Source organism: Siniperca chuatsi, linkage group LG6, assembly GCF_020085105.1.
Source record: "Siniperca chuatsi isolate FFG_IHB_CAS linkage group LG6, ASM2008510v1, whole genome shotgun sequence".
NCBI classification, from domain to species: Eukaryota; Metazoa; Chordata; class Actinopteri; order Centrarchiformes; family Sinipercidae; genus Siniperca; species Siniperca chuatsi.
Genome location: NC_058047.1, coordinates 22,134,845 through 22,160,104, shown reverse-complemented (window position 1 = coordinate 22,160,104; position 25,260 = coordinate 22,134,845). Strand labels below are relative to the sequence as shown.

Below are 25,260 nucleotides of genomic sequence, written 5' to 3'. Positions count from 1 at the left end.
GGGTAGCTGACATCTATAATGCATCAATCTGAGTGTCAGGTAAACTGGAGACAAGGCCAAAACAACGCAACGGAACCATTAACTACTGGAGAGAGATTTGACAGATGTAAGGCATAAATACTTTTGATTCATAAAATACCAAATAAACATGTCGTTATCATTTTAGCTACTATACACAGATATCTAATGCAACAGATTTCTGTTATGAAGTTACAATATGGATGACATATCAAACTAACTAATAATTGATTAATATGACCAACATCAATTTGTTAAAATGTTACAAGTTATTATGTTGTAAACTCTTATTTGTTTTACAATGAAAGTGAATATCTTTAAGATAACATAATAGCGCATTACTCCACTAGAACACTGCGTTCCCAGGATGCAGGTCTCCAGAAGTCTCCAAAAGTAGAACGGGAGCCAGAGCCTTCAGTTATCAAGCTCCTCTCCTGTGGAATCAGATCCCAGTTTGGGTTCGGGAGGCAGACACCATCTCCACATTTAGGAGTAGGCTTAAGACTTTCCTCTTTGATAAAGCTTATAGTTAGGGCTGGCTTGGGTGAGCCCTGATCCCTTAGTTATGCTGCTATAGGCCTAGACTGCTGGGAGACTTCCCATGATGCACTTCTTTTCCTCTCCTTCTCTCTCTCTCTCCACAGCATTGAAATTTAACAGTATTACTCTGGATAATCCACAGATAATGCTCTGTGCAGTTTTCATTGGGACTATTTCTTCAGTAGAAAGTTCCACAGAAAATTGTTGACGGCTCCATTGTGTTCGGGTTGAAGGCAGAAAACTCAGAAACTCAAAACCTGAACCAAAGGTATCTGCATCGCTAAATACAACTAAAAGGTAAGTGAAAACATAATGGTTTTGGGGGGTTATTTTGGATAATTATTGTTAGATTTATTTAGGCGTGGTGGTCAACCCTAACCCTATTACTTGGCAGAGTATAGAGTACAGACATTTGTTTAAATCAGATCCATGGAGTCAAACATTTCTTTATTATTTTTATTTATTGTTTATTTCCATGAAATCACTATTAAAACAAATAGAAATATTCTAGAAATGAATAAAAAGTGAATGTTTGTTCTCCTTGTGATCAAGGACCAGCACGTAAAGATACAGATGACAAATTGGGCTTCTTGTGTTGATATTGAGTGAGTCAAATGATACAATGTGCGAAGTGAAAGTCACTGTTGCTACTTCAATGGCTATAATTTGTGTGTTACAGTATGATACAAGCAGCAAGGACATAAAGTGCATCCTTCAAAATAATTTGGTTTAAACACATTGGACTTGCAACAGAAGCACCAATGTTTAAAGCATACATACATTTGAGTATGTTCAGGTGTCCATGAAATGACACCATGAGAGGAGCTGCCTGTACTTAGTAGTGTGAACATTTAACTTTCATCAAAACCACACGCACACCAAGCTTAGTTCAACATCCCATCTTGGGTCTCAATATACAGCTAGCTGATCAAGACAGAATCGAAATTTTATTTAAAAAAGTCTGTCCAGCAGTGGAGGTTGGTGCTCAGAGAGGATGGGCAACACTTCCACACTTCAACTGCTCTTTCAGCCATGTCCGTGCACCTGGCTCTGTGTGTCTGAGGTCGGATCAGGTTGGTCATTTTCCCTCGGCAGCAGGCCCCAAGTCTTAAGCAGCGCAAACCGCTGAGCAGGAGGAGTGGAAAAGTAATCCTTCTGTTTCTGAGAGTAGGTCTGGACTGGACGAACGATGTCTCTGTAGGTCCAGTTCTGATGACACAAAATTCCTCTGATTAACTTTGATTTATCATATATTTAATTACACAATGGAAACCCAATAAAACATTCACTGCTACTGCGTTTAACATCAGTAAAATGTATTTAGAATCACGAGTAATCCTATTTTACCAAAATCCAGGTTAAATTAAGACTCAACAATAGAATAAAAGAGTTGTGAGAAAGAGGAAGTGCTTGTGAATCAAACTGAAATACATTGATTTTAGCAAGACTTCTAACACAGGGGCTCAATATGTAGAAAAACTGGTCAACAAAGAGAAATGATAAATTCCTTCATTAACTTAAAATCAAGACATTTCACATACATTTAATTTTTTCTGTTAAAATGCATTTAGTTTTCATTTTGTGTTGAAAACTAGAAGGAAGTTATATCCAGCATCATGTGATGTCCTCACGAAACACGGGTTATTCTCATCTCACCACCTACAGTACAGATGGAGTGAACAGACAACGGAAATCTTTCCAGAAGGGGGCCCATGGGACAACAAAACCTCCACAGACGGGGGTCTCTTATCTAAAGGCCATCTGTCTGAAAGGTCTTTGGCATGAAACAGTTTGGTATCCCCTGGTGTTTATTTAATGTATGTGTCACAGGTATTATGGCTTTCAGTACTGAGGTCCTGTTACCTGCCAGTGAAAGTTGAAAGCCTCCAGCAGCTGTATCCTGCCCTCTCTGGAAGGCACAGAATCAGGAGGAACAGGCTGCACCATCTCAGAGCCCACCGTCACACCTCCAAACACCAGCAGGGCTCGGATGGCAAACCAGCCCCCAAACTTTGGATGCACACACACTCCGAACATCTTCTGCAGGGAACAGAGGGAGATACACAAAACAGAGGTGAGGAGACAAGACTGGAAACACTGCACTACTAAATATCTCTCACAACTATTGGAATTTAATTAAACAACCGCCATTTAGAATCCTCATAAATGAATAGCGTTACCTTCTCAGCCCAGGGTTGGTCTCTGACATCAGACTGTTGGTAGTAGAAAGCTGCTCCAGACACGTGAGCCGCAGTCTGCGCCAAGAACTTTGGCTTCCTGCTGGGCAGCAGCTCGTAGTCATATCTCACATCCACCTTCTGTCCTGGGAAACACTGCAGGGCAGGGAGAGGGCATATTGAGGTCTCACAACCTGATCATGAAAATAGTTATAGATGCAATCCTATTCCTAACTGGGGTTAGGCATCGTGATGACATATACGGTGAGACCATCAGAGATTTTGCCATACAGTTTATACTGTGGTATTATGGCCGGGTTATCCCACTATGGGGACCCAGAGCAAAAATGTGCTATTGGGCTCCTACTGGCCTGCTGTTCCTGCTGCTGTCTGTGCATCATGTGTGTACACAGTAACATCCCATAACCCATTGTACAAGTACAGACTATACATGACAATATTTTTCACAGGGACCCACTACAACAGCCAGTTCTACCTGCCATGGATAGTATGTCCAGTTGTTTTCGGTAATGAAAAATTCAAAAGAATATTTAAGAATATGCAGCATGTAAGGACAATATTGCCTATTAAATTTATTTATCCCTTTAATACATCTGTTATTTGACCATTGTGGATGATGTTATAAAGCAGGGTTAGCCAAAAACAGACATTCCCATCTAGTCATTTTAACTCTTCGCTTGAATTTCCAGACAATTTACTGACTCAAAATATATCTACTGAAATTGTAATATAAACTTGCATAATTACAAATTTACAATAATAGTCTGTCTGCCTCACTTTTAAGGCTCGAGGTATTCACTCACACAGACTCACGCCGCTCACCTGGGAGACAGCAGAGGAGACACAGTGTTTGACACACTGGTCTATGGGGTCAGACAGCCCCTGGCAGCCCCTCTCCTCCATGAAGGGCAGGAAGGCTTGTTCAAACATGGCAGGAGTGCTGAGCACCACCACGGCCAGGCTGTCATCTGGGTAAGCCAGGCGCAGGGAGGGAAGCAGCACAGAGTTATACCAACCAACCTGTGACCATGGTGGGACAGAGTGTCAGAGAGGCAGTAACAAACAGTCCAGCAAGAAAAGGAAAGCATCAGGAGGAACATAACACTTATAGGGTATCTGAATACACGCAGCAGGCAAATATATATCTTACATTTGCCGTAGCATTTAAATAATTTAAATAACCTTTAATCGGCTGTTACAAATTAAATAATGTTACCACCGTTAATATAGCTTACTGGCTATTTCAACTCCTTACTTCTCAGTCCTTGCTAGCAGGTAAAGAGGTTGATGTATATAATTGTATTTTTCACATTTTGAAGTCCTTCTTGCTGTCACAGCTACACATTAAGTGCCCATACCTTTAGAGGGTAGACTTCAAATCCAAGTTTAGATAAACAATCCTCTAGCAGTCCTGTTATACCTTCCACATTGACTGTGGAAGCCGCCATTGTTTCACGTCAACATAAAGCTTTGGATTGTGGGATATGGTGTTTTTTGGCTTATCAATTTTAAAAATTGAGCTAGACTCTTGCTTTTTCTGTAATGATTTCTTCTGACAAAGCGAGTGGCTACAATACAATATACAATACAATGTGTTTCGACGAAATTCTACTGAAGCACTTCACTCATTTTGTGAGAAGAAGAGTAGACGTACCATCTACTACAATACCCAGAAGACCCGTGCGGCTACGTCATACGCAATCACGTCGCTGTTATGGGCTCCTGGATTTAAAAGTGGAGTCGCAGGGTTTTCTGTGAGTAGCCTGATTAGCCAGCTAACATAAACGTTTGTATCGTTCTCCTTAAACATTGTGTTCAGCGATAGGTTATATGAAATATTCAAAAGAAAACATCACTCTAGGAGACGGCCAGTAATTACTTTGCCAACAAAGACAGTAACGTACCGTTATGAACGCTGAGAGAGAAAAAAAAGTCACCGTAAAGCTGCTGCTAAAGGAAATTAGCTAAGGTTAACATTACGACAACATTGAATATTTAACGTTTGCTACGCCTCCCTGGCGTTATATCGACGTGTTTAGTGTGCATTTTGCTGTGTTTTTGGCAGCCAGCATCTAATGTTACTTAGCTGAAGTGTCCTTGAGCAGGGGGGTCCTGCGCCGTCTCCAGTTTAAATCTGCACCTGCTCCTGGAAGCTGGGGAGAGATATCCCCACGGCCCTGTAGATCAATTAAGTAACATTAGACCCATTACATTATCAGACACCCCTGCACGTTCTGGCACCTCGGCTACATTTACCTGAGTAGCAGCTGATAAGCGTCACTACAAACCTGCAAATATCCAGGCCTGCTGTCATTTAATCTCCAACAAGGTGTCTGAACTAGATCTTAGCTAGGTTGTTACCGCACCGACCAGCCACAAAACACGTCTTAAGTTACTGTATCACTGTCCTACATGCTTTTTGATGTAACGGCATCGTCAGGCCACACAACATGACGTTTTTGCACCAAGGATCAAGAATTAACCGACTAATGCTAATGAATAATGCATTTCTTTCTAGTTCAACCCAGACATGGACTGGGACAACCAGCTGAGCTCTATCCTGTCAGTAGCAGATGGCAGTGTTGCAAAGATGAGGGTGAGTAGATTCAAACTGCCTTCGCCTAATTTATTAGTCTTGCTGGCAATAACAGAAACTCATTACTTTAGAGTGTGTGGCCTTACTGTACATTAAGGCATATTTTGTTTTACATCAGTGAAGGAAGTATACAACACAGGAGAGCCTTCACTGTGGTCAGTTATACATTGTCATTATTGGAGCTATCTGTAGATGGCAGTAATGCTCCACTAAACTTTTAGCAGGGTTATTCAGTTATTCAAATTAAAGATACGTACTGATTGTAAAAGTTTGGAAATTTCCATTTGAATTTGAAAGTGTTTTTATGTGTTCACAGGAGAGACTGACCTCAGCAGGGAAATTTGCCAAAGGAGGAGAAGGTGGGTGAACTAATAGGTTTCTGAATATGGGGAAATTACCTGTGTGGGTGGGTGGAAGTTCCACCCTTTTTAAACTTCACAATAAAGAGCAGATCACAATAGGAGGGACAGTGGTTGAACTCATTGATTTGCTTTAAGACTTTTGTGAACAACCTCCCTCACATTCCTCTTCCTCTCCAGAGTTGTTTCCAGTGAGGGAGAGGATTCGTGATTCAGATTTGGACCCTCCTGCTCTTCCTCCTCGATCCCCTCTTCTCCGACAGCCTTCCCCATCTCTCAGTCCTGGTGTTCAGTGGGCAGACCTAGCTGCTATCCAATCACAACTCCAGATACAGAGCCAGGTGTGGGATTATTTGTTTAATCAAGCCAGGTGTGCAAGAACAATTAGTTGGTGCATTTATGAAATGTATTGTACTGTTTTTAGGATTGACAGAATTCCAAATTTCTTTTCCAATGTCCTTTTCAAGGCGATTGAGTCTCTCACCCAGAAACTCCGTGACGTGGAAAGGGAGAGACAGTCTCAACAATGTCATATCCAGACACTACAAGGTAACCTACTGCACCATGACTACTTACCTCAGTTTACACTGGGTCACGTTGTCTCCCTCATAAATACAGCAACACCTGACTCCTGTTATTTTCAGCTAGAAGAAAGGAATTCTTATCAGATTCAACACTGTTTAATGTGGCCACACCCAAACTAAGTTAACAGGTCACATATGAAAAATACAGTGTTCCTCAATGGAAGAGAAAAAAATAATTTTCTTCCTTCTGTTTGACCAGTCTCTTCGATGACTTTAAGAGAACTTAAAACACACTTTTACTAATTGGTCTTTAATTGCATGTAACCTCTTGTTTTAGCTGTTTAACTTTTGTTCCTTTATATAGTTTTATATAAAACACTTCGGATCAACTGTGGTTGAAATGCTACATATATACCCTACGTAAATAATTGGCTTAATCAGTAAGCAAAAAAAGCCTTCCTCAAGAGGACTGGCAGGCTATTGCAGCCTCTACTTGGCATTATATGCATATAGGGTAGAATTGTGTGTTTCATCTGTTTTTTTAAATGACGCAGAATGGCTCAAAACAGGAAATATGCCTTTTTAGTGTGCATTAAATACACTTTGATCGGTTTCCACTATGATTACTGCATACTATCAGTTTCATTTAGCTTATCTAAGGGGAGAAGATGGAGAGTGGAACCAGTACAGAAAAATGTGGTCTCAATTTTGTCAACCACCAGCACTTAAAGCACCACTTGCAAGAGATAGGAACTACCAAGTTTTTCACACATGGTCTCATTTATTTGCATTAATTATGCTAAAATGTCATATTTTATTTGTTCCTTGATCTACTGTGGCTTGTACTGTACCTCATCTGTACGTTGCTTGGACAAAGGTGTCTCCCAAATTAATAAATGTACAATTATATATTGATGAATAAAAATGCTGCCTCACCACTGCCCTAAGTTAAGTTCTGGCTAAAGCTCCATGTCCTGTGCCTTTTCTACGCACTCGCTCTCCCTCTACTGTCTGAAAAAGCAAAATACACTCATCAAGGGAGGATTAATTTATAATTAATGACATAAATAAAAAATTCTAATTTATCCATAAGGCTGCTAAAGGAAGGGGAAAAAATTCCTTCCTCATAGTAATCTCTCTTCTTTTCTAGTGGAGATTCACAGTCTGAGGGAGAGGGAAAGAGAGAGGGACGAATCTAGGAGGGGACAAAGTCCAGGAGCAGAGAGAAGGATGGAGCAGTGGAGGAGAGAGGTTGGACGTGAGCTGAGCAGTCTGCGGGGACACATCACCAGAGCCACGTCGCTAGGCAACCTGGAGGAGAGGTGCATTAGGGGTGGAGCTGGGGGGGGCGTAACTGCACACTAAACTGATGATAGGTCCAGCTCAAGATTGAAAATGACAAGAAAATGTTTACACCTCAGTTTGCTACTAGGAAGGTGTGTGGTTGACATTTTCATTTTGGGGGAAGACGGTTATGACAGAACAGAAATGACAAGACAGTTCTATCACCACTTTTCTTTCTTTTTCCACAGTTTCAGCTCAAAGCTCCGCCGAGAGGAGCTGGAACACCTGCGGAGAGAGATGGACCAACTGAAAACACGACTAAGTGAGTCACGTACACACGTACACATCATTGATTCTGTGGGACTACACATGTCCTACGCCTAGTGCTGCCCTGCAAAGCAAAGGCAAGCAGAGTCTTGTTCACAACATCTGCTCTTTCTTTTCCTCTTGATAGGGAGACAGGAGGAGGACGTGTTCCTCCAGCAGGCAGAGGCAAGAGAGACCAGGAGACAGTATGAACACACCTGCAAGGTACGCACACATTGTATCACGCACGTTGTGTTTGCTTGTGGATGTGTGGTTTGTATTCTTTCAGATCCTTAACCTTTCCTTTTGTGTGTTTTGTTCAGACACTGGAGGATCTGACAAACAGCTACAGATCTCACAGCACTGATCTGGCAAAGACTGTCTCTCAGTATTCTCACACACAAGAAGAGGTCCGCCAGATCAGGTACGTGTGTGTGTGTGCAGGTATGTGTGTGTTTGGGGTGAATTAACATGCCTTGCAATTAATCTCTTACAACAGAATAACTGTGTCAGAACTGAAGGAGGAGGTCAGGAGACTTATTCTCCGAGAACGTGAACAAACACCTCTGCCATCAGCGCACACATCAGGCAAGTCTCTCTCCCTTCTCTGGCTCTCACACTACACATACACAGCATGATAAAACTATTTAACCACGTCTTTCTGTTTGATTTAGGGGCATCACCACTCCCACTCCCTCACAGCCATAATAGAGGGGTCAGAGTTGAAGAGCCGGACTCTGACTCAGAAGACTTTAGCCCAACTCCGAGCCTGGCTGAGGTCAGCTCAGATGATCTGTCTTGGCTGGATGACAAAGACCCTGGTGAGGACGAGTGTTTTCTGAATGGAAAAATGCAGTCAAGCGTGGTTGCCTTGTGCTCCTACATGTAACCAAGTACCATGTGCTGAGTCATCAACACCACCTGTTTTACATCATATCATTTTCACAAGCCTTCTGTCCACCTTGATGTACACCAACACAAACATGTTCTGACAATTGGATCACACGCTCCAACCAAGAGAGAACGTGATGCAGGGCACCAGATGGGCACAGACTGATGACGGTCATAGCAAGATGGGACATGTAGTTCTCCCTCCTGTCCCTCCCCCACACATCTGGCTCAACCTACGCTCTGATTCATCCCAATAGATCTGACTCAGCGAGGGGAGCACTCGTCTGTGTTTGCCATTTCAGCATACAGTTAGTTAAAGGAATAGCACATTTATAGACATTTTGGAAATATGCTTATTCGTTATTTTTGCTAAAAGTTAGATGAGAGGATCAATACCACTCTCATATCTCTTCTGGAGTCTCTGCTGGTTGCCTTGCAACCTCATGGTGATGACAGCACTCCAGCCAAGAAATAGTCTTGCACATAACCCCATAAAACTACAATGTTTGTTTATTTATTGTTTAACAGGGATAATGCACAATACTTGTATTGTACCAGATACAGCTAAATGGTAATTTTCATCTGTAGTCCCTGGGTGGAGGCCACTAGTGATGCGCAGGTTACAGAGATAAAAGATCAGTTGTAGTAAATCAAAACTTTACACTTTATAAGAAACACACACACACACAAAAGACCATATGAGAAACTAAGAAACCAAAACAAAAAAATAACATGCTGTCCTTCAACCATGTTTTCAAACTGAATTTAAAATGTTTTAAAGTACTGCACTCTATGATACTCAGTGATGAAGGATTCCACACCCCGACAGCCTTAACTGAGAAGCAGTTTTGCCCAAATGTTGTAGACCGAAATGTAATTTATCTTGATCTTGAGCCAGCTTGACATGTTGTTACAAACAGTTTGAGGTTGTGGGCTGTAGAGTCGTTTTTACACTCACCATGTTGATTAGTGAGTTTTAGAGGTGCTGGTAGGCGGAGTTTGTTATCTTTGGACAGAGCCAGGCTAGCAGTTTCCAGTCTTTATGCTAAGCGAAGCTAACTGGCTCCTGGCTGTAGCTTCATGTTTAACATACAGACATGAGTGGTACTGATCTTCTCATCTCACTCGTGGCAAGAAAGTAAATAAGCGCATTTCCAAAAATGTTGAACTATTCCTTTGAATGTATCACAAGAGGACGTTTCATGATAAAGGCACAGCAGAAGTGTAAAGAGACAAGATGAAAGAAAATGTCAAAATTAGAAATAAAAGAAAAGTGAGGAATGTAATCTGGAGATGTAAAGCACAATTGTGAGCAACTTTATAGACCTACTGTGTTCTTCCATCTGCAGATAAAGCAGTAAAGCTCTCATTTCCTCTCCAACAGTTTCTGCGAAGCCAGTCTTTTCTTGGGAAATTTTGTTAGTGTGTGTGTGTGTGTGTGTGTGTGTGCGCACGCACACTGCTCACCCCTGAGACTTACTGTAACAGAAGGTTGATGTTCCCGGAAGAGATTACAATCTCTGCACTAAATGTTTCCCAGATTGGTTTGGACCCATGAAGCCAGGCTAATTTGACGATTGTGTACACACACACACACACACACACACACACACACACACACACACACACACAGTCATACTGGTACACAGTTGTTATGGGAAAACATTTGAATGTCTTCCAGCCTAATCCCACAGGAGGCACTCAGTCACTCACACACACAAAGTAACAGCTCCTTCTCTGCTCTTTACCTCTGCCAGCTCTTCATCAGAAGCCGCAAGTACGTCTGAGCGTTCAGTCTCGACGGAGCAACTTTTCTGGTCCGGGATCAGATCTGGAGGATGATGAGGACAATGATGATGGTGATGATCTCCTTGATGACGACGTGAACCCAGATTTACGATCTGACCTAAGTCTTGATGACCTCTGAACTTTTTTTTTTCTTCTTTTTTAAGATGACATTCTGTAATTTTACTTGAAGGATTCAGCAACATAGATATTTATTCCACCTTCTCCAATACACTACCTGAGATGTATTATTACTGTAAAACTGAAAACTTTGATCAATACAGTTTAGAGTTACAGCCCTATTCTGAAAATCAAAATAGAAATAGTCAGGTTAACACAAACAGCCATATGGCTCATTTCCTTTGTGGTCCCAAGTGAAGGGGAAAGGAAACAAAGGATGGCTAACGGCATGGCAACAGAAGCACATACACATAACAAGTAATCAAGTCATCCTATTATTACTGTTGCTTAACAGATCTGCTTGGATATGATATGTGATACATAGTTCATACCATTGGGGAAACTTTCTCTTAGTGTGGGAAATTCTCAAATGCTATTTTTAACAGTTATTTGTATATCAGTGTTAGGGACTCAGGGCGGATCTCACAGTGTCAAACTAACAGGTTAATAACTCTAACAGCTAACTTTTTTTTTCAAATTGATTTCCAGTTGCTTGTCTAATTTTTATTTAAACAGTCTGATCCCATGTGACCCACTCAATCCCCTGCTACCACAGTGTGCTAAAACAAACCACCAGTGGATTCAGCAAATGCTAACTAGTTGATGTCAATTTGTTTGAAACACTATGCATCAAAGCATTGTTTCTCCTCAGTCTAGTTAGTGGCATCTGCTGGAGGCAGATGACTGTACAAACTGCTGAAAACTGAGATAGCCACAAATTCTCTTTAAATAATCTGCAGTAACTGTCTCCACATGCACATACTGGAAGGATGCTGGGAACAAACTGAAGAGACAGGCAGCTGATTAACTGAGATTCTTTATGAGAGCTTCTCATTCAGAAAACTGTGCCTGCAAAGTAGCATTTTTGTAAGCAGCTTTATTTCTCACTGTAGGCTTGACTGCCTGAACCGAAATTTTGATATCAGTCGCCACCCAATGGATATAATGCTTTTATTTTTGCCACACCCTCTGAACCCATGTTGCGAGTCACTGACTATAATTTATGGGTCCTACCAGAGTTAAAGTTGAGCAGCACTGTGATTGGTCTGCTAAACCACACGGTTTGTCTTCAGGAAGAAGATTTAAATTTAGATTGTTGGGGTTGGGTAACAGGATTGGTAACTGCAGGATTTTCATCTCTGCCTATTACTACAGTGGAATCCATAAGAACACCACTGATCACTGTGCTTTTGATTTTCAAAAGAAGAGCCCACAGTATGCTTATATTTCCTTTAATTGGTAGTTTGGAATTAATCAGTTTGTTATATAACAAACAGATTCAACTTTAATGAAACTTCATGAAATCGCACTTTGACAGGCTTTGATCACTTACAGTAATATATCAAGTGTAAGGATTCACAGTGCCTTTGAGCTTTCTGGTGATCATGTACTATATGTAAGCTACACTCGTCAGTGTAGCAGAGTAATGGCTATTTAATGGGTTTTTCTTCCTGACATAATGCACTCTTCAATCCAGGAGGATTCTGATGAGGTATGGGAATTTGATTCCTGGTAATGCAGCTGAAGTGAAGGCAAAGAGGAATCAAAAGCCATTAACATTATCAAGGCACCAACACTCCCAACCTCCATTGCGATGTCTTCATATACACACAGCTCAGTTAAGACAGTCAAGAGTCCCTTTTATGCTGCTCTGTCTGACATGAATTACACTCTTTCAGGCTTGATGTCAAGCTGTTAAATATTTCAGCATCCAGACACCCCCCATCGAGGATCCCAGACCACAGTGCAGAGCCACGGGGGAGCTGACGGGCAGGTTAGGTGTTCAGTGGGGTGTGGAGGATTGGGTGGTGAAAGTGACCATAGACCCAATCCAGCTCATCTAATGAAACAGTTTGTCTCTCTAGTCAGAAGTGAACAGTAAAAGACCCTTCTAGAAAACCGTAAATGGCACAGAGCAGTACACATTTTTCAAACAAACCTCTTTTAACACGCTCTCCTTGTATAGCTGTTAATGTTGTAGTTGAAGAGACATTTAATGAAGAAAAGGCTGATGAATCAGACCCTTCTACTGCAGTTTTATTGCATTTGCCAAGTATTGTGCAGTGGCGTTGCAGTAAAGCAGTGCACTGATTCATTCATTGAAGGTCTATAAAGAAAATGCTTTTTGTTTTGTCTCCAACAATAAAAGTCAGTGTAAAAGTTGAAAGAAAGGAGCTTGGCTTTCTGTGGCTGCTTCTGTAGTTGTGTTCTGATTGGGCTTGTGTTTGTTGGTGCTGCAGTGAATAACAGACTGAAGTGGGAATAAGAGGAAATACAGAGGATGATTTCAAAATACTTTTAATCATAAAACACCAACGGACTATTATCCACATCTGACGGCAAAGCCTCATTATGCATTCAGGATACTCTGAGACAATTTTTAACACTAATATCAGACATCTCAAGTGTACAATTTAGAACTGGATGTACAGACAGGTGGCGGACGGAAAAATTAGGGTTCAAAACAGTAAATGAAGGAATACCTTTAGGTGTCTATCCCACCAGTATCAGCCTTACCAAGACAATAGCATTTGATGTTATTTTACCTTTAATTTGTCACCATCTGCAGTTATTCATGCTACAAAGAAATCAATTGGAGCTAATACTTGTGTTCCCAATTTAGTCTATCTATGTGGGTTGTTCTGTCGTCTTGTATGTCTCACTTCCACTGACATTTTCCTGCACATTTGCAGAGCAAAGAAGCTGATAAGAGTAGAATCAATGGAATATTTGTGAGCTTGCCTACTGAGAGAACAAGGTGCTGTCAGGTCAGTCAATGTAACATTTTCAATATGTTTGTGAACGCAAAAGCAACAACTAAGATGAGTTTCATAAAGTTGTCTTTGCATGATGCAATCATCAGTAGTATTTACAACACACAAGACAATGCTAACATTGTGTGGAAAGGCCACTGGCCAATTTCAGTCTGCAACTGTCATTGTATGAATGAGTGCCTCATGGTGAACACGCTCAAGGCTACTCTTCAAACACAGGCAAGTCAGAGCAGCTATCTGGCCCCAGAGTGTGTGTTTAAATGGAAATTACACAAAGTACTGGGAATGACTGGTAAATCTGGAAGTTAATTGGCTTGAATATAAATACAGTATACAATAAGAGCTGTTCCTATACTGTGTAAGGCACTCTCTCCTGGACTCAAGACCCCAGGAAAGAAACAAAAAACACACTGCACATATCAAAATCAGGCCAAAAGGCAGGAGGACCTTCAACACAGAAACTGGAAAAAAAGAGAAAATGCTTAAATATCCCCTGCCATGCCTTCAAAAATCCATACATGCACCTTTCTAACAGACTCACGCACCTTTCTAACAGACTCACACACCTACAAACGCACACATTGCTATACCTGCACTTACATATGCACGCAAAACTTTTCTCATACACAAAAATATTTGTCAATTTTTTTTTCCACTCCTGAAAAAGTAAAGTGCAACCTCTTTAACACTATAATCAGTTTATGTTCATGTATTTTCTCTGGCCTCTCAGTCAGACTGCCAGACCTTTTGCCAGACTTTTATTTTTTTCTGGCAGACTTTCTAACATTAACTTATAACAGGGAAATTAGACCAGTACCCCCAGGTAAACGTTCAGCAGGACAAGCTGAGTCTGTATCCAGGTGTGAACCTCCCAAAATGATGGATACAACTGATGATGTTGCCTCCTGCTTTACACCTACCCTTTTCAACTCTAGGGAAATCAAAATGTGTTATACAACTCCCATACCCCAAAAGATGGGCTGAAAAATATTAAGCATACAGAATTAAACAGAGGCATTGGCCTAATTTGTAATTACAGACACCAAATAGTCAAAACGACCCCAACGTGGGCGATGTCTTTGTCCATTGCAGCTTCAATCATGTCCTTTCTTTGATCTTTCCTTGATCTAGATAAATGAAAGCAATCCAGAAATTTGCTCACACCTACCCAGAATACTTTCGGTTTGGTGCAGATTAAGGAAGAGAGACCAGGTTCGACGAGCGCTGCGGCATGAGCCTGGATTCATTGAGAGTATTTGGGTGCCAAAAGTTTCAGTCGTGCCTCCATCAGTAGCTGTACATGGACAAGGGTGTGTCCTCCATCATATCGTCCTACACAGAAAAAATTGAATAACAACTAATTATACACATCTAATATACATATTATATGCTAACACATATATTTACACAGTCAAAATGGTCAGAAGTCTTCAAGTGCTCAACGCTATAGAGTTTGTGGTATGACTTTCTAATAAGTCACCCTTTATAAAGGGCTTATAGGTTGTAGTTGGTTAATTAATCATTAATTAATGTTTTATAGATCAGTAAAGCCATTAAGAAGAACAACTGTGAAAAATCTTAACAAATTATAAAAGTTAACAAAGGAATAGTTTGACATTTTGGGAAATAGTCTTATTCACTTTCTTGCCAAGAGTTAAATGAGAAGAACAGGGGCTAGCCTGGCTCTGTCCAAAGGTAACAATCAATCTACCAACACCTCTAAAGTGCTTTAATAAACATGTTATATGTTTGTTTAATCTGTACAAAAACCAGTGTTGCAATGCAATGTATTTGTCCATTATCCATCAAGTCTGCATTTTTAAATGTGAATAAGTTAGGAGGATAAGGAGGGTAAACCCCGACTTGGAAACCCACAAGTCCTGTTATTTATCTATAAATTATAAGTAAATCATTAGTCAAGCCATTATGCAACTTATATATACTATAATATATTCTGGTTGGTAGCAGGAACGCTGTAGCTGTGCGTAAGTACTGGGAAGTTGGAACAGTATATGTCACATCTGTGCTCAACAATGTCTGACGGACTGAGTATTGTCACTGAGACAGCAGTGAAAGTGTTGCCTGGATGTCATGGACGTGCTCACCATAGGTAGGTCCTGCAGCCTGCGGAACTCTGGTCGGTTGTCTCTTCGGCGCAGTTTGAGGAAGAGGAGCAGAGTGATGATGACAGCAGTGATGATGAAGGCTGACACCAGGCCAGCCAGTAGGGGGTCTAATGTGGGAGAGTCATGGACCATCGTCGCTGAAACAAAAGCACAGGAGATAAAACAACCTGGCCGTCCGCCATTAAACATTGACTTAACGCCATTGACTTAACATGGTGCAAATAGTAGAATTACAGCTTCTTAAACGGTTATTTAAAGCTGTGACTGGAGCTAAACACAGACACGACAGCAGCATGTTGAGCTTGAGTGTTCATCGTGTAGCTCAGGACAGAAATGTCAAACACAGGATGGTAATGTGAAGCTTACCTGTACTTCAGCTCTCTGTTGAACAAGTACATGTATTTATAGGGCATCATTTTAAGATTTTCCTTTTTAGAATTAGAATCAAGCAGTCTATATTGTATGTGCCTACAGTACAGTATGTTTTAGTTTTCTCTAAGAGTTCTGTTTAATCTCTAACAACATCATCACGCTTGACCTTTCTATGTTGATGTCTCTGTGTTTGTATATTTCTGTGCAGGGGAAGTTTGTGCCGGAGTTGTTGGAAGTACATCTCTGTATATGGATGTTGCTATGGAAGACTACTTTGTAAACATGGCTGTTTTTTTATATCCTCTGGTTGAAAGTAACAACAACCACAGAGCAGTGAATGCGCCCTGTTCCTCTGGCTAATGGAAAGAGGCGAGGTGCCAAGCGTGGCCTAATAAAACCACACAGAGTCAGAGAGGCAGAGAGAATTTTATATTTTAACTGTATTCAAGCAGGCTGGTCAACTGAGAAGGTAAAGGTAAAGTTGGAAAAACAGAGTATATCTATAAAAACATACACTGTAGATATGTAAATCATTTAGCACACAGACAGAGGGCAAAGCGAGAAAGAAAAAGAAGGAAAACAGAGCATTTTTGAGGCCCTGAGTCCCATGACTGCCTCTGTTCCTTTACCAAACAGAGCCATGATTGTGGAGTGCTTGGTGGTGACAGTGCTTGTAGAAGATGTAGATGGGGGATGCATCGTGTGTGTTTGTGTGTGTCGAAACGAGGACTGGCTTGTGCTGGAAAACAAAGAACAGCATCGCCTTTGTTGTTAAGCCAATTCACTTCTGGCTCTGTCAATATCCAGGCAGTGAATCGTCCAGAACAAATACATAATACCAACACAGAAGATATAATGCACTTACTGTCACCCCCAACGTTGAGCTGGGAGGGAGTGTCAGCTTGGGCTTTGGCCTGGGCGGAGGGGGTGCTCGCCAGGGTGATGGTGGACTTTGGGTGGGATTCACTGGAGGTCTCAGGATGTCCGTCGGGCCGTGAAGTGTTCTGTGGAGATGTGAGTGTCTGCGACTCAGAATTCTCAGGCTCTTGCGAGGAGCTGGTGCTGGATGTTGAACTGGACTGGGCGATGGTAGTGGTAGTGGTAGTTTTGGGCTTTGGTGGCTCAGGTGTTGTGACGTGTGAGACAGAAGTGGATGAGTGTGTTTTGAGGTGAGTGGGCTGGTTTGATGGTGTAATGGCGTCAGCAAGTGGAGGTGTAGCATTATGCGATGTGTCTATGATTGGTATGGTGGTCAGCATGTCTGCAGGGGTAGTGTGAGCTGTGGGTGTGGGGCTAGTAGTGGTGGAGGTAAGGTGGATGTGAGAGGTGGGGGCGTGGCTCCCAGAAAGAGGAATTGGAGGCTGTGATGTCGACTGATCTGTTAGGTTTCTATTATTTTTAGGAATGGCAGCCTCTGAGGGAGACACGGTGTTGGTATCTACAGAAAGAGAAAGACAACATTATCGTAAAAATATTATAATTCTACTGGGCGAAGATTTTTCTGCCATGCTGAAATACTATATGTGTGTCATCAGCAAATTAACATGAGCCTGCTGAACATACTTTTTGTATGTGCATTTATGAAGTGTGCTGAAGTGCCTGACAGGGCAATGTGAGGTGTTAAAGGGCCAGTTCACCCAAATTACAAATAAACATATTTTCCCACTTTCCTCTAGTGGTATCTAGCCATGCAGATCATTTTGGTTTTATTTGTCCAGGTCAGAGCAAGAATTACACTTAAAAAATTCAACAGAAGCATGTGTTTTTACCGGAACTTCTTTCTAACCAAGAAATAGTGACTGCTGACTTTGTGTACTGTTGATTATTTGTAAAGGCGCCATTTTGTCTGCAAACAGATGTTTCTGGTGATTTTTAGCCATGCTAGCAGCATGGCTCTATAGTTGTGTTGGTAGTAGTGTTGGTAGTGCTGGTCACTTTTGTCCAGACTGAAATATCTTAAGAACTTGATGGATTGCCATGAAATTTTGTACAAACATTCATGGTTAGCAGAGGATGAATCCTAGTGACTTTGGTGATCCCCTGACTTTTCCTCCCGCTACCGTGAGGCTGACATGTTTGGTTTATAGTGAAATGTCTCAACAGCCATTGGATGGAGTGCCATACGTTTTGTACAGATATTCATCTTTCCCTCAGGATGAATTGTAATAATATTGGTAATTTCTTTTCATCTAGTGCCATCATCAGGTCAAAATTTCAATTTGTCCGTTACTTTGGTTTATGACCAAACACCTGCAAAACTAATCCCCATCAGCCTCAGCTGTACTTTGTAATGCTAATTAGCAAATGTTAGCATCCTAACACACTAAACTAAGATAGTGAACATAGTAAACATTATACCATGCCTGCTTAGCATCTGCATGTTAGCACTGTCATTGTGAGCATGTTACGTAGCATGCTGACATTAGCACCACAGAGCCGTTAGCGTGGCTGTAGACTCTTACTGTTGTTAAAGTGTACATTTCCAATGCTGTGAGCACCACAAATATAAATATGTTTACCTCAATTGTATTGGTCGGAGACAGAAAACTAAAAGTCGAATATCTCAAAACCTGGACAAGAAAAAAACCTAAACTATCTGCATGGCTAGGCGGAGATGCCAACCCTTATAGTTGTGTACATTCAAAAAGTTCTCTAATATGAACTGTTTTTTCCCGCCACAAAATAAACTAAGTGCCTAGAAATCTGCCTAGCCTGTGAATATGTTTATGAGTCTAATGTGTGAACCAGCATGTGTTTGAGAGAGAGAGAGTGTGTGCCTGGGGGGAGTATTTCACTTCTACCTTTCTCACCCCCTTGTGAAAAGTAACACAGCATTTAATCACTTCTCCACTCTCCTCAACACAATCTGAATCTCTTCTGACTGAACTTTTCTGAGTATATTTTACCATTGCTCTCCAGACAGGTTGCACTTTATTTAACTCAGTGATACCTTCTTTATTACTCTTCTTTTACTTTTATCCTACACCATCTCTGACATTCTCTCCTTTGTGCTCCAGTTTTGTTTTAAAACTAGACTGAGCTCTCTGTCTTTGTCTGTGATGTGTTTGTGGCACGATGGTCAACACTTTAACCCTGTCTCTCTGTGGCCCACTTCTGGACGTGGAAAACAGAGATAAGGACTTTGTTAAATATAGCTCCTAAACTCTGAGCCACCTGCTGCTGGGCTCCTTACTAAATCCTTCTGAAGTGTGATAAAACGTTCCTACTGGCAAACCTAAAACAGACAGAAACAATAACCACAACAGCAGATCAGAGAATAACACAGGATTAATAATACTGAGTTGCATAGTTACCATTATCTTTCTTTGGTTCGGGTGTCATAGAGATGGTTTCCCCTTCTGTAGTTGTGTCGCTGCTCGAACTGTTGGTGCCTCTTGAACTTGAATTTGTGTTGAAGCCATTCGGTGAAAGTGCAGTAACAGCATGGCTGATGGGGTCTGGGCTAGAACCAGACACAGACTCTGCTGCTGGAGCCTTAGGAGCCGCCTCACCACCAGGAGCACTTTTTGAAGCAGAGGAGGGATCAGCACGATCGTCACCTGATGAGGAGAGGACAGGATCAAATTTGGATGACAGTCAATCTCTGGTCTTCGGAGTCATTAACAGCTTATTTGCTCATTATTCAAAGCAAACATGGGACAACAGACAGTGTGCAGAGTAAATCAGTCAGCACAGGCCAGTGTTTATCCAAACACTTATTAAAACTGAAAAATGTTGTGTATACATGTATTATGTATCCAGCAAAAGTTATCTGACTATGCATACTTTTTTCCAGCAAAGCACTGTAGCACTTGCATGCTCAGCTCAGTACAGCCACATTCTTCTATCAGTCAGTGAGCAGCTTCGTTGGGGCAAACATAAGTTGAGTGTCTTGCTCAAGTCTTTTGCATCAGGAGCTAAATGTGGTGGCTCCCAAACATTTTGGCTTGTGACCCTTTAAAGTGAAGCAAAGCGAAGCTACAGTGGTGTGAAAAAGTGTTTGCCCCCTTCTTGATTTCTTATATTTTTGCATGTTTGTCACACTTAAATGTTTCAGATCATCAAACAAATTTTAGTCAAAGATAACACAAGTAAACACATAATGCAGTTTTTAAATGAAGGTTGTTATTATAAAGGGAAAACTAAATCCAAACCTACATGGCCCTGTGTGAAATAGTGATTGCCACCTAAACCTAATAACTGGTTGGGCCACCCTTAGCAGCAACTGCAGTCAAGCGTTTGCGATAACTTGCAATGAGTCTTTTGCAGCGCTGTGGAGGAAGTTTGGCCCACTTATCTTTGCAGAATTGTTGTAATTCAGCCACATTGGAGGGTTTTCGAGCATGAACTGCCTTTTTAAGGTCATGCCACAGCATCTCAATAGGATTCAGGTCAGGACTTTGACTAGGCCACTCCAAAGTCTTCATTTTGTTCTTCTTCAGCCATGTAAGTTTGGATTTGGTTTTCCCTTAATAATAACAACCTTCATTTAAAAACTGCATTTTGTGTTTACTTGTGTTATCTTTGACTAATATTTAAATTTGTTGATGATCTGAAACATTTAAGTGTGACATGCAAAAAAATAAAAAATCAGGAAGGGGGCAAACACTTTTTCACATCACTGTACTTGTGACCACTTCACTTGTGAGCAGTTCAACCAAAGAGTGATGTTTCCCTCATATGGTTGTCGAAACGTTTTTAGAAGCTTGAAAACTTAAAACTATCCAGAGTTTCTCCATTTCATAAATTAATTTAAAAAAACATAATTTGTGTAGCAAATCATGTCATGACTCCTCAGATTTATCGTAAGCCCTCTTGTGGGACCTGACCACTGAATAGATACTGAGAATTGCAATGAAGCACAACACAGTCACATTACATTAAAACATAATTTCAGAGTACAAAATAAAATGGATAAGGACTGACTACAGCATGAGACTGGAAGGGATTTTAGTCTTTGAAGTAATGTCCTTTTAATGAAGATCTCTAATCTCTCTCGCTTTCTCTTCCCCCTTGGTCTTGATCTCTTTAGCACTACCGTACAAGTCTTCATTTCTGTTTCTACCTGCTTCCCTTTGATGAAGACCAGAGCACTAATGTATTGTAATGGCATTACAGTTCAGTAACACACTGCCATGATGCCTTTCATTCTTTCATTACCTCCATAATCACGCAGCTCATCAGCACACACAGTGAGAGAGAGAGAGAGAGAGAGAGAGAGAGAGAGAGGGGCCTGTTTGAACTCTAAATGATACAAAAACAGACACACTCTTAGCTCCATTAGAGCTGCTTAGGTCAAATGCTGGAGTAGTATGTCTGTATATATATATATATATATATATATATATATATATATATATATATATGTGTGTGTGTGTGTGTGTGTGTGTGTGTGTGTGTGTGTCTGTGCGTGTGTGTGCAGGGTAGATTTATAAAGAGAACCACTGTTTCCACTGTTGCACACTCCTCGCTCCAGATATTACAGGGCCTTACTCACAACCTTTCAGGCCGATGCAGCATGTACCTGGGGAAGTAGCTCTTGCTCACTTGTTGACCCTGCCAGTGGGAGGAACAGCCAACCGTTTCTCTGCGAGCAGATGTCGGCTGCTTCGACACTCGATGCTGAAAGTCCCATAATACCTGCTATGTGAAACCCTTCTAACTGCTGCTGTAAAATCCCATAAGCACTGGTTTCACAGCATGTGGTTGTGGCGCTTTTTGAGACAACAGCGCAGATCATTTTGAAAAGCTTTTCCTCTGTGCATGCTGTCTTAGGCCTTTTCACCTGCACTTATTTCAGATGTTTACTGCCAACAGTTCTGTGCCCTCTCAAGCTGCATATCATGCCTCTAGCCTGCAGTCCTGGGTTTTATTATGCTACATGTGAGAGCCTGAATTCACTATAGTTAGTTAGTTAGTTTGTAATGTTATTTATTGTGTCATGCACGTTCAAGTGCCCAGCTCACGTGGACATCAAAAATAAGACATCAAAAATCCTGTTGCTGTGATGAAACATTTGTTAACTAATTACATACAACACATTAATTTGCAAACAAAGAACTTTGTCTTCTGTTCCAAGCTCCACAAATATCAACTACACACAACCACATAAAGGTTCCCTTCCAAAAACAAACAACTTGTTTTTTTAATCATCCAGGCAAAAGAACACTAAAAGGTTTAGCACTTCTGTCTCACATAAATCAAAGCACTGACAGAAATAACAGTAAAGTAAATAACTGAGTGAAGTTTAAACTCAGTTTATTATATAAAAACTGGGACATGTTTGTATATTATTTTCATAGTTTGTGTATCGTAAGACTTTGTTAAATCAGTTTTGTGTATGTTACTGCACATGTGCATATTTAAGTAAAGATGTGACTGATTAGTCAGAAAGGAAACCAGCTAGGAGTGAAACAAAAAAGTCTTTCGACCGTATAACATGTAAGAAGGGAGAAAGCCTGGATATTTTTAAATGTTCTTTGGTGAGAAAAGCTCAGTGGGATTTCTTTTTCTGGACAGTAATTGAAGGCTTGGGCAAATGTTAATAAACTGCCATTTCCGCCCTTTCTAAGAGTCATGAGTTATTGTCAACACAAAAAGGGGAATTAATGAATATTTGAATACAAATTCTACCTGACCAGCATCCTGGGGTTTTGATTTAATACTGTATGTTTATGCAAATAAAGCCCCATACAATCTGTACTGTTTAAAGTCTGTATAATGTATACGCATAATGATAATAATATGTATAGTATAATAATATATATTTACTGTTTTAAGTCTGGTCACAGTGAAAACTGAGCCTGCTGCCACTGCACTGCACTGCTTTAAAATCTGTTCATAAAGTCTACAGAGGCAAGCCAATTAGCATGAAGCCAGTAAAATGACAGTGTGCTGCTGCACATAGTTAGAGGTATCATTTATCACTATGTACTTCCCTGCTCATTTACAGCCAATACATGTCCTCCAGTGGAGCCGAGCTGTTTTCTATTCATTTGAATTTCAGCTTAAGGAGCTGATGGGACACTTCTGCCCAATAAAATCTTTTCAAATGTCAATAGTCTCATTTTCCTTTTATGTGAGAGGCACTAATGGAGAAAGAAAGAGAAGGTAGAAGGAGGAGGAGGAGGAGGAGATAAAGTGTTTGAAGCAGACGGGAGAGAAAGCAGAAGGTGGGTAAGAGTGAAATACAGGATGTGTGAGAGGTGTGTAAAAGTAAACAAAGCAGAAAGAGGAAGAGGGGAGGGGGTGAATGATAAAGTATGAGGCTGTTTAAACAAATAGCAGAGGCTCGGATGTAGAGAAGAACATTTAAATAAAGCTGTGGTTTGAAATAAAGTGAGGCCAGTCAGTGGCTTCTTGGCTCATCTGGAGATGGGAGAGAGGTTTGTCCACATTTAAGCTCAGGAGGGTTGAAAGAAAGTGCACAAGAGGAACTCAACTGTCTTTATGTTGTAACAAGCAGAAACAAAGCAGACTTCATACTGTAAACTCACTTCAGCTCTGTCAGTTTAAGCCTCTGTTCAAAAACAACCCGGGTGCCTAGAGGCAAGTGAGATTAGTGTGTGTGTGTGTGTGTGTGTGTGTGTGTGTGTGTGTGTGTGTGTGTGTGTGTGTACAATAAACCATTATAACAATTTCTAGCACAAATTAATCAAACAGGAAAATAATCCAAAGCCAAGAGATGAAATAAAAAAACACTACCTACCTTGTTCAGTGGATCCCAAGTTAATGAGCAGCAGCACACAAAGGGCAATCCAGAGTTTGGTCTCCATCATCTGTCCTCCGGCTACACAATAAGAAAATTACCAAAACAAATGTCCCGTCTCGCCTTGTTTGTTGCAGGACTCTCCTTTCTCTCTCGGTCACCGTCCGATCCCAGACTTTAACGGAGCAGTTTAGAAATCCCCAGGCAGCTGTGCTGTACTACCCACTGCAGACAGCGACTCTGCCAGTGTGTGCGTGGCTGGAGGGACTGAAGGAGGAGTGTGTGAGTCCCGACTGCTCGCTCTCTCTCTCTCTCTCTCTCTCTCTCCAGAAGCAGTGCCACGTGTTCCCTGTTCAAAATAGTCAGTGGCTCTGACTCTGTGTCATGACGCTTGTTCAGTAGAAAGACTGTCAGCTACCCACACCACATAAGGGCATGTATATCAAAACAACAGAAAACTGCAACTACGACACAATGTCGGCCCATCACAGCGCATCAACACAAACTACAGCCACAAAAATCACTGCAGAGTTGAAGCAACACCTCTGACAGTCGCAAGGAGTAAATATTTAACGTTTCATTTATATTTGTTTAAAATATTTGACAATTTACAAGCATCACAAAAATAGTGCAAATGTACTGGATTTTCAACCTTTCTACTCAGTGACTTTGTTGTGACTGTAGCCTGAAGAGGGTACAGTTAGTCTCTTTTATGCATTTAGCTGTTCATTCACTTATTCTCTAATATAACAAGTACTTATTAGTAATATATTTATTATATAAGGGCCGGCACTTACTTATGAAATGGAGTAAATGATTAAAATAATTATTTTTCATAATCTTTGCGAATAATTATGTTGTGTGTTTGTACCTATGTATGTGAAGAAATTAATCAGTAAATAAAAACAAGTGCACACCCGGGACAACATGGAGTCTTTGTCACGCTGAGGATTTTATTGGTCAACAATTTAGAAAATAAACATATTCATTCAGGTATTTGACTAGATCCGGAAGCTTAAACGGTGTCATCCTCACTTGTTTTTGCATGACTGGCGGTTTCTTCTGGTCGTTTTACTGTCGTGTGATGTCTCCATTATCCCACGTGGAGGCGCTGTTGCTCTACAGCTGATTCTCGTCTTGTGAAAAAGCACACACACGGCTGGGGAGTAGTCAAAACCGTAGGTGTCATTTACACTGGGGACGCAGGGGACATGTCCCCACCGCTTTTTGAAATGGCTGATTTTGTCCCCATAATTTGTTAAAAGAATGAATAAAAAATCAAATCAATGTTTTGAGTGAGTTACTTAAAATGACTGTGGATAAATAAATATAACTAATCTAATCCCTGCTCCAGTTTAATTCATGTTCTCACATATCATACCCAAGTTATGAGTCATGATTGGTTGAACTTGACTCATGAACTCTTGTGAACTGTCTGTTTCTCGAACATTAAGAAAGTATGCAGCAACTTAACATGTAAAGGTCGGGTTTATTTATTATCTTTAGCTGACGTTGTTAACGTTATTCCTTCAGTTGTTTCTGTTTGGTCATATTTTAGGGCAGTGATATTGGATATTGTTGTCGCTGGGCTGACTGACT

General features: G+C 40.9%; 3 protein-coding genes and 1 long non-coding RNA gene across 8 annotated transcripts; 1 reads left to right on the top strand and 3 right to left on the bottom strand.

The window, feature by feature from the left end:
- Window positions 1-1,000: 1,000 nt before the first annotated feature.
- Window positions 1,001-4,253, bottom strand: mmachc (metabolism of cobalamin associated C). The gene is made up of 5 exons (XM_044200841.1): window positions 4,115-4,253; window positions 3,579-3,776; window positions 2,739-2,891; window positions 2,422-2,598; window positions 1,001-1,767 (listed from the first exon to the last, which is right to left on the bottom strand). The coding sequence occupies exons 1-5, from the start codon at window positions 4,202-4,204 to the stop codon at window positions 1,585-1,587; spliced, it is 801 nt and encodes a 266-aa protein (XP_044056776.1). The 5' UTR covers window positions 4,205-4,253; the 3' UTR covers window positions 1,001-1,584.
- Window positions 4,254-4,456: 203 nt separating this feature from the next.
- On the top strand, window positions 4,457-12,848 carry LOC122878261 (NF-kappa-B essential modulator). Of its 4 annotated transcripts, none has more exons than XM_044200834.1 (12): window positions 4,457-4,510; window positions 5,275-5,352; window positions 5,669-5,711; window positions 5,892-6,052; window positions 6,179-6,260; window positions 7,386-7,557; window positions 7,768-7,841; window positions 7,974-8,050; window positions 8,149-8,249; window positions 8,325-8,413; window positions 8,500-8,646; window positions 10,474-12,848. In XM_044200834.1, exons 2-12 carry the CDS (start codon window positions 5,287-5,289, stop codon window positions 10,641-10,643), a joined length of 1,182 nt encoding a protein of 393 aa, XP_044056769.1. In that variant the 5' UTR covers window positions 4,457-4,510; window positions 5,275-5,286; the 3' UTR covers window positions 10,644-12,848. The 4 variants fall into 4 exon arrangements, with proteins under 4 accessions (XP_044056769.1, XP_044056770.1, XP_044056772.1 ...); XM_044200835.1 differs by lacking the exon at window positions 4,457-4,510 and adding an exon at window positions 4,517-4,725; XM_044200837.1 differs by lacking the exon at window positions 4,457-4,510 and adding an exon at window positions 4,524-4,542.
- Window positions 4,769-5,268, bottom strand: LOC122878267. The gene is made up of 2 exons (XR_006378437.1): window positions 5,045-5,268; window positions 4,769-4,933 (listed from the first exon to the last, which is right to left on the bottom strand). It is a non-coding gene; the product is annotated as an uncharacterized LOC122878267 (long non-coding RNA).
- Window positions 12,849-12,963: 115 nt separating the features above from the next.
- LOC122878262 (uncharacterized protein DDB_G0271670-like) lies at window positions 12,964-23,991 on the bottom strand. Of its 2 annotated transcripts, XM_044200840.1 has the most exons (5): window positions 23,662-23,971; window positions 19,268-19,513; window positions 16,819-17,391; window positions 15,561-15,718; window positions 12,964-14,787 (listed from the first exon to the last, which is right to left on the bottom strand). In XM_044200840.1, the coding sequence occupies exons 1-5, from the start codon at window positions 23,729-23,731 to the stop codon at window positions 14,743-14,745; spliced, it is 1,092 nt and encodes a 363-aa protein (XP_044056775.1). In that variant the 5' UTR covers window positions 23,732-23,971; the 3' UTR covers window positions 12,964-14,742. The 2 variants fall into 2 exon arrangements, with proteins under 2 accessions (XP_044056775.1, XP_044056774.1); XM_044200839.1 differs by lacking the exons at window positions 12,964-14,787; window positions 15,561-15,718 and adding an exon at window positions 15,729-16,692 and having other exon boundaries at window positions 23,662-23,991.
- Window positions 23,992-25,260: the final 1,269 nt, after the last annotated feature.

Bases quoted from the DNA above. Each gene is read 5' to 3' on its own strand.
- LOC122878262 (XM_044200839.1), bottom strand. From the start codon at position 23,731: ATGATGGAGACCAAACTCTGGATTGCCCTTTGTGTGCTGCTGCTCATT. The intron at 19,514-23,661 runs GTAGGTAGTGTT...TCTCCTCATCAG, and splicing joins CTTGGGATCCACTGAACAAG to GTGACGATCGTGCTGATCCC. The intron at 16,693-16,818 runs GTAAGTGCATTA...TTTGTTTTCCAG, and splicing joins GCTCAACGTTGGGGGTGACA to CACAAGCCAGTCCTCGTTTC.
- LOC122878261 (XM_044200834.1), top strand. From the start codon at position 5,287: ATGGACTGGGACAACCAGCTGAGCTCTATCCTGTCAGTAGCAGATGGC. The intron at 5,712-5,891 runs GTGGGTGAACTA...CTTCCTCTCCAG, and splicing joins ATTTGCCAAAGGAGGAGAAG to AGTTGTTTCCAGTGAGGGAG. The intron at 8,647-10,473 runs GTGAGGACGAGT...TACCTCTGCCAG, and splicing joins GCTGGATGACAAAGACCCTG to CTCTTCATCAGAAGCCGCAA.
- mmachc (XM_044200841.1), bottom strand. From the start codon at position 4,204: ATGGCGGCTTCCACAGTCAATGTGGAAGGTATAACAGGACTGCTAGAG. The intron at 3,777-4,114 runs GTATGGGCACTT...CCATGGTCACAG, and splicing joins TTGAAGTCTACCCTCTAAAG to GTTGGTTGGTATAACTCTGT. The intron at 2,892-3,578 runs GTGAGCGGCGTG...CCTGCCCTGCAG, and splicing joins TCTCCTCTGCTGTCTCCCAG to TGTTTCCCAGGACAGAAGGT.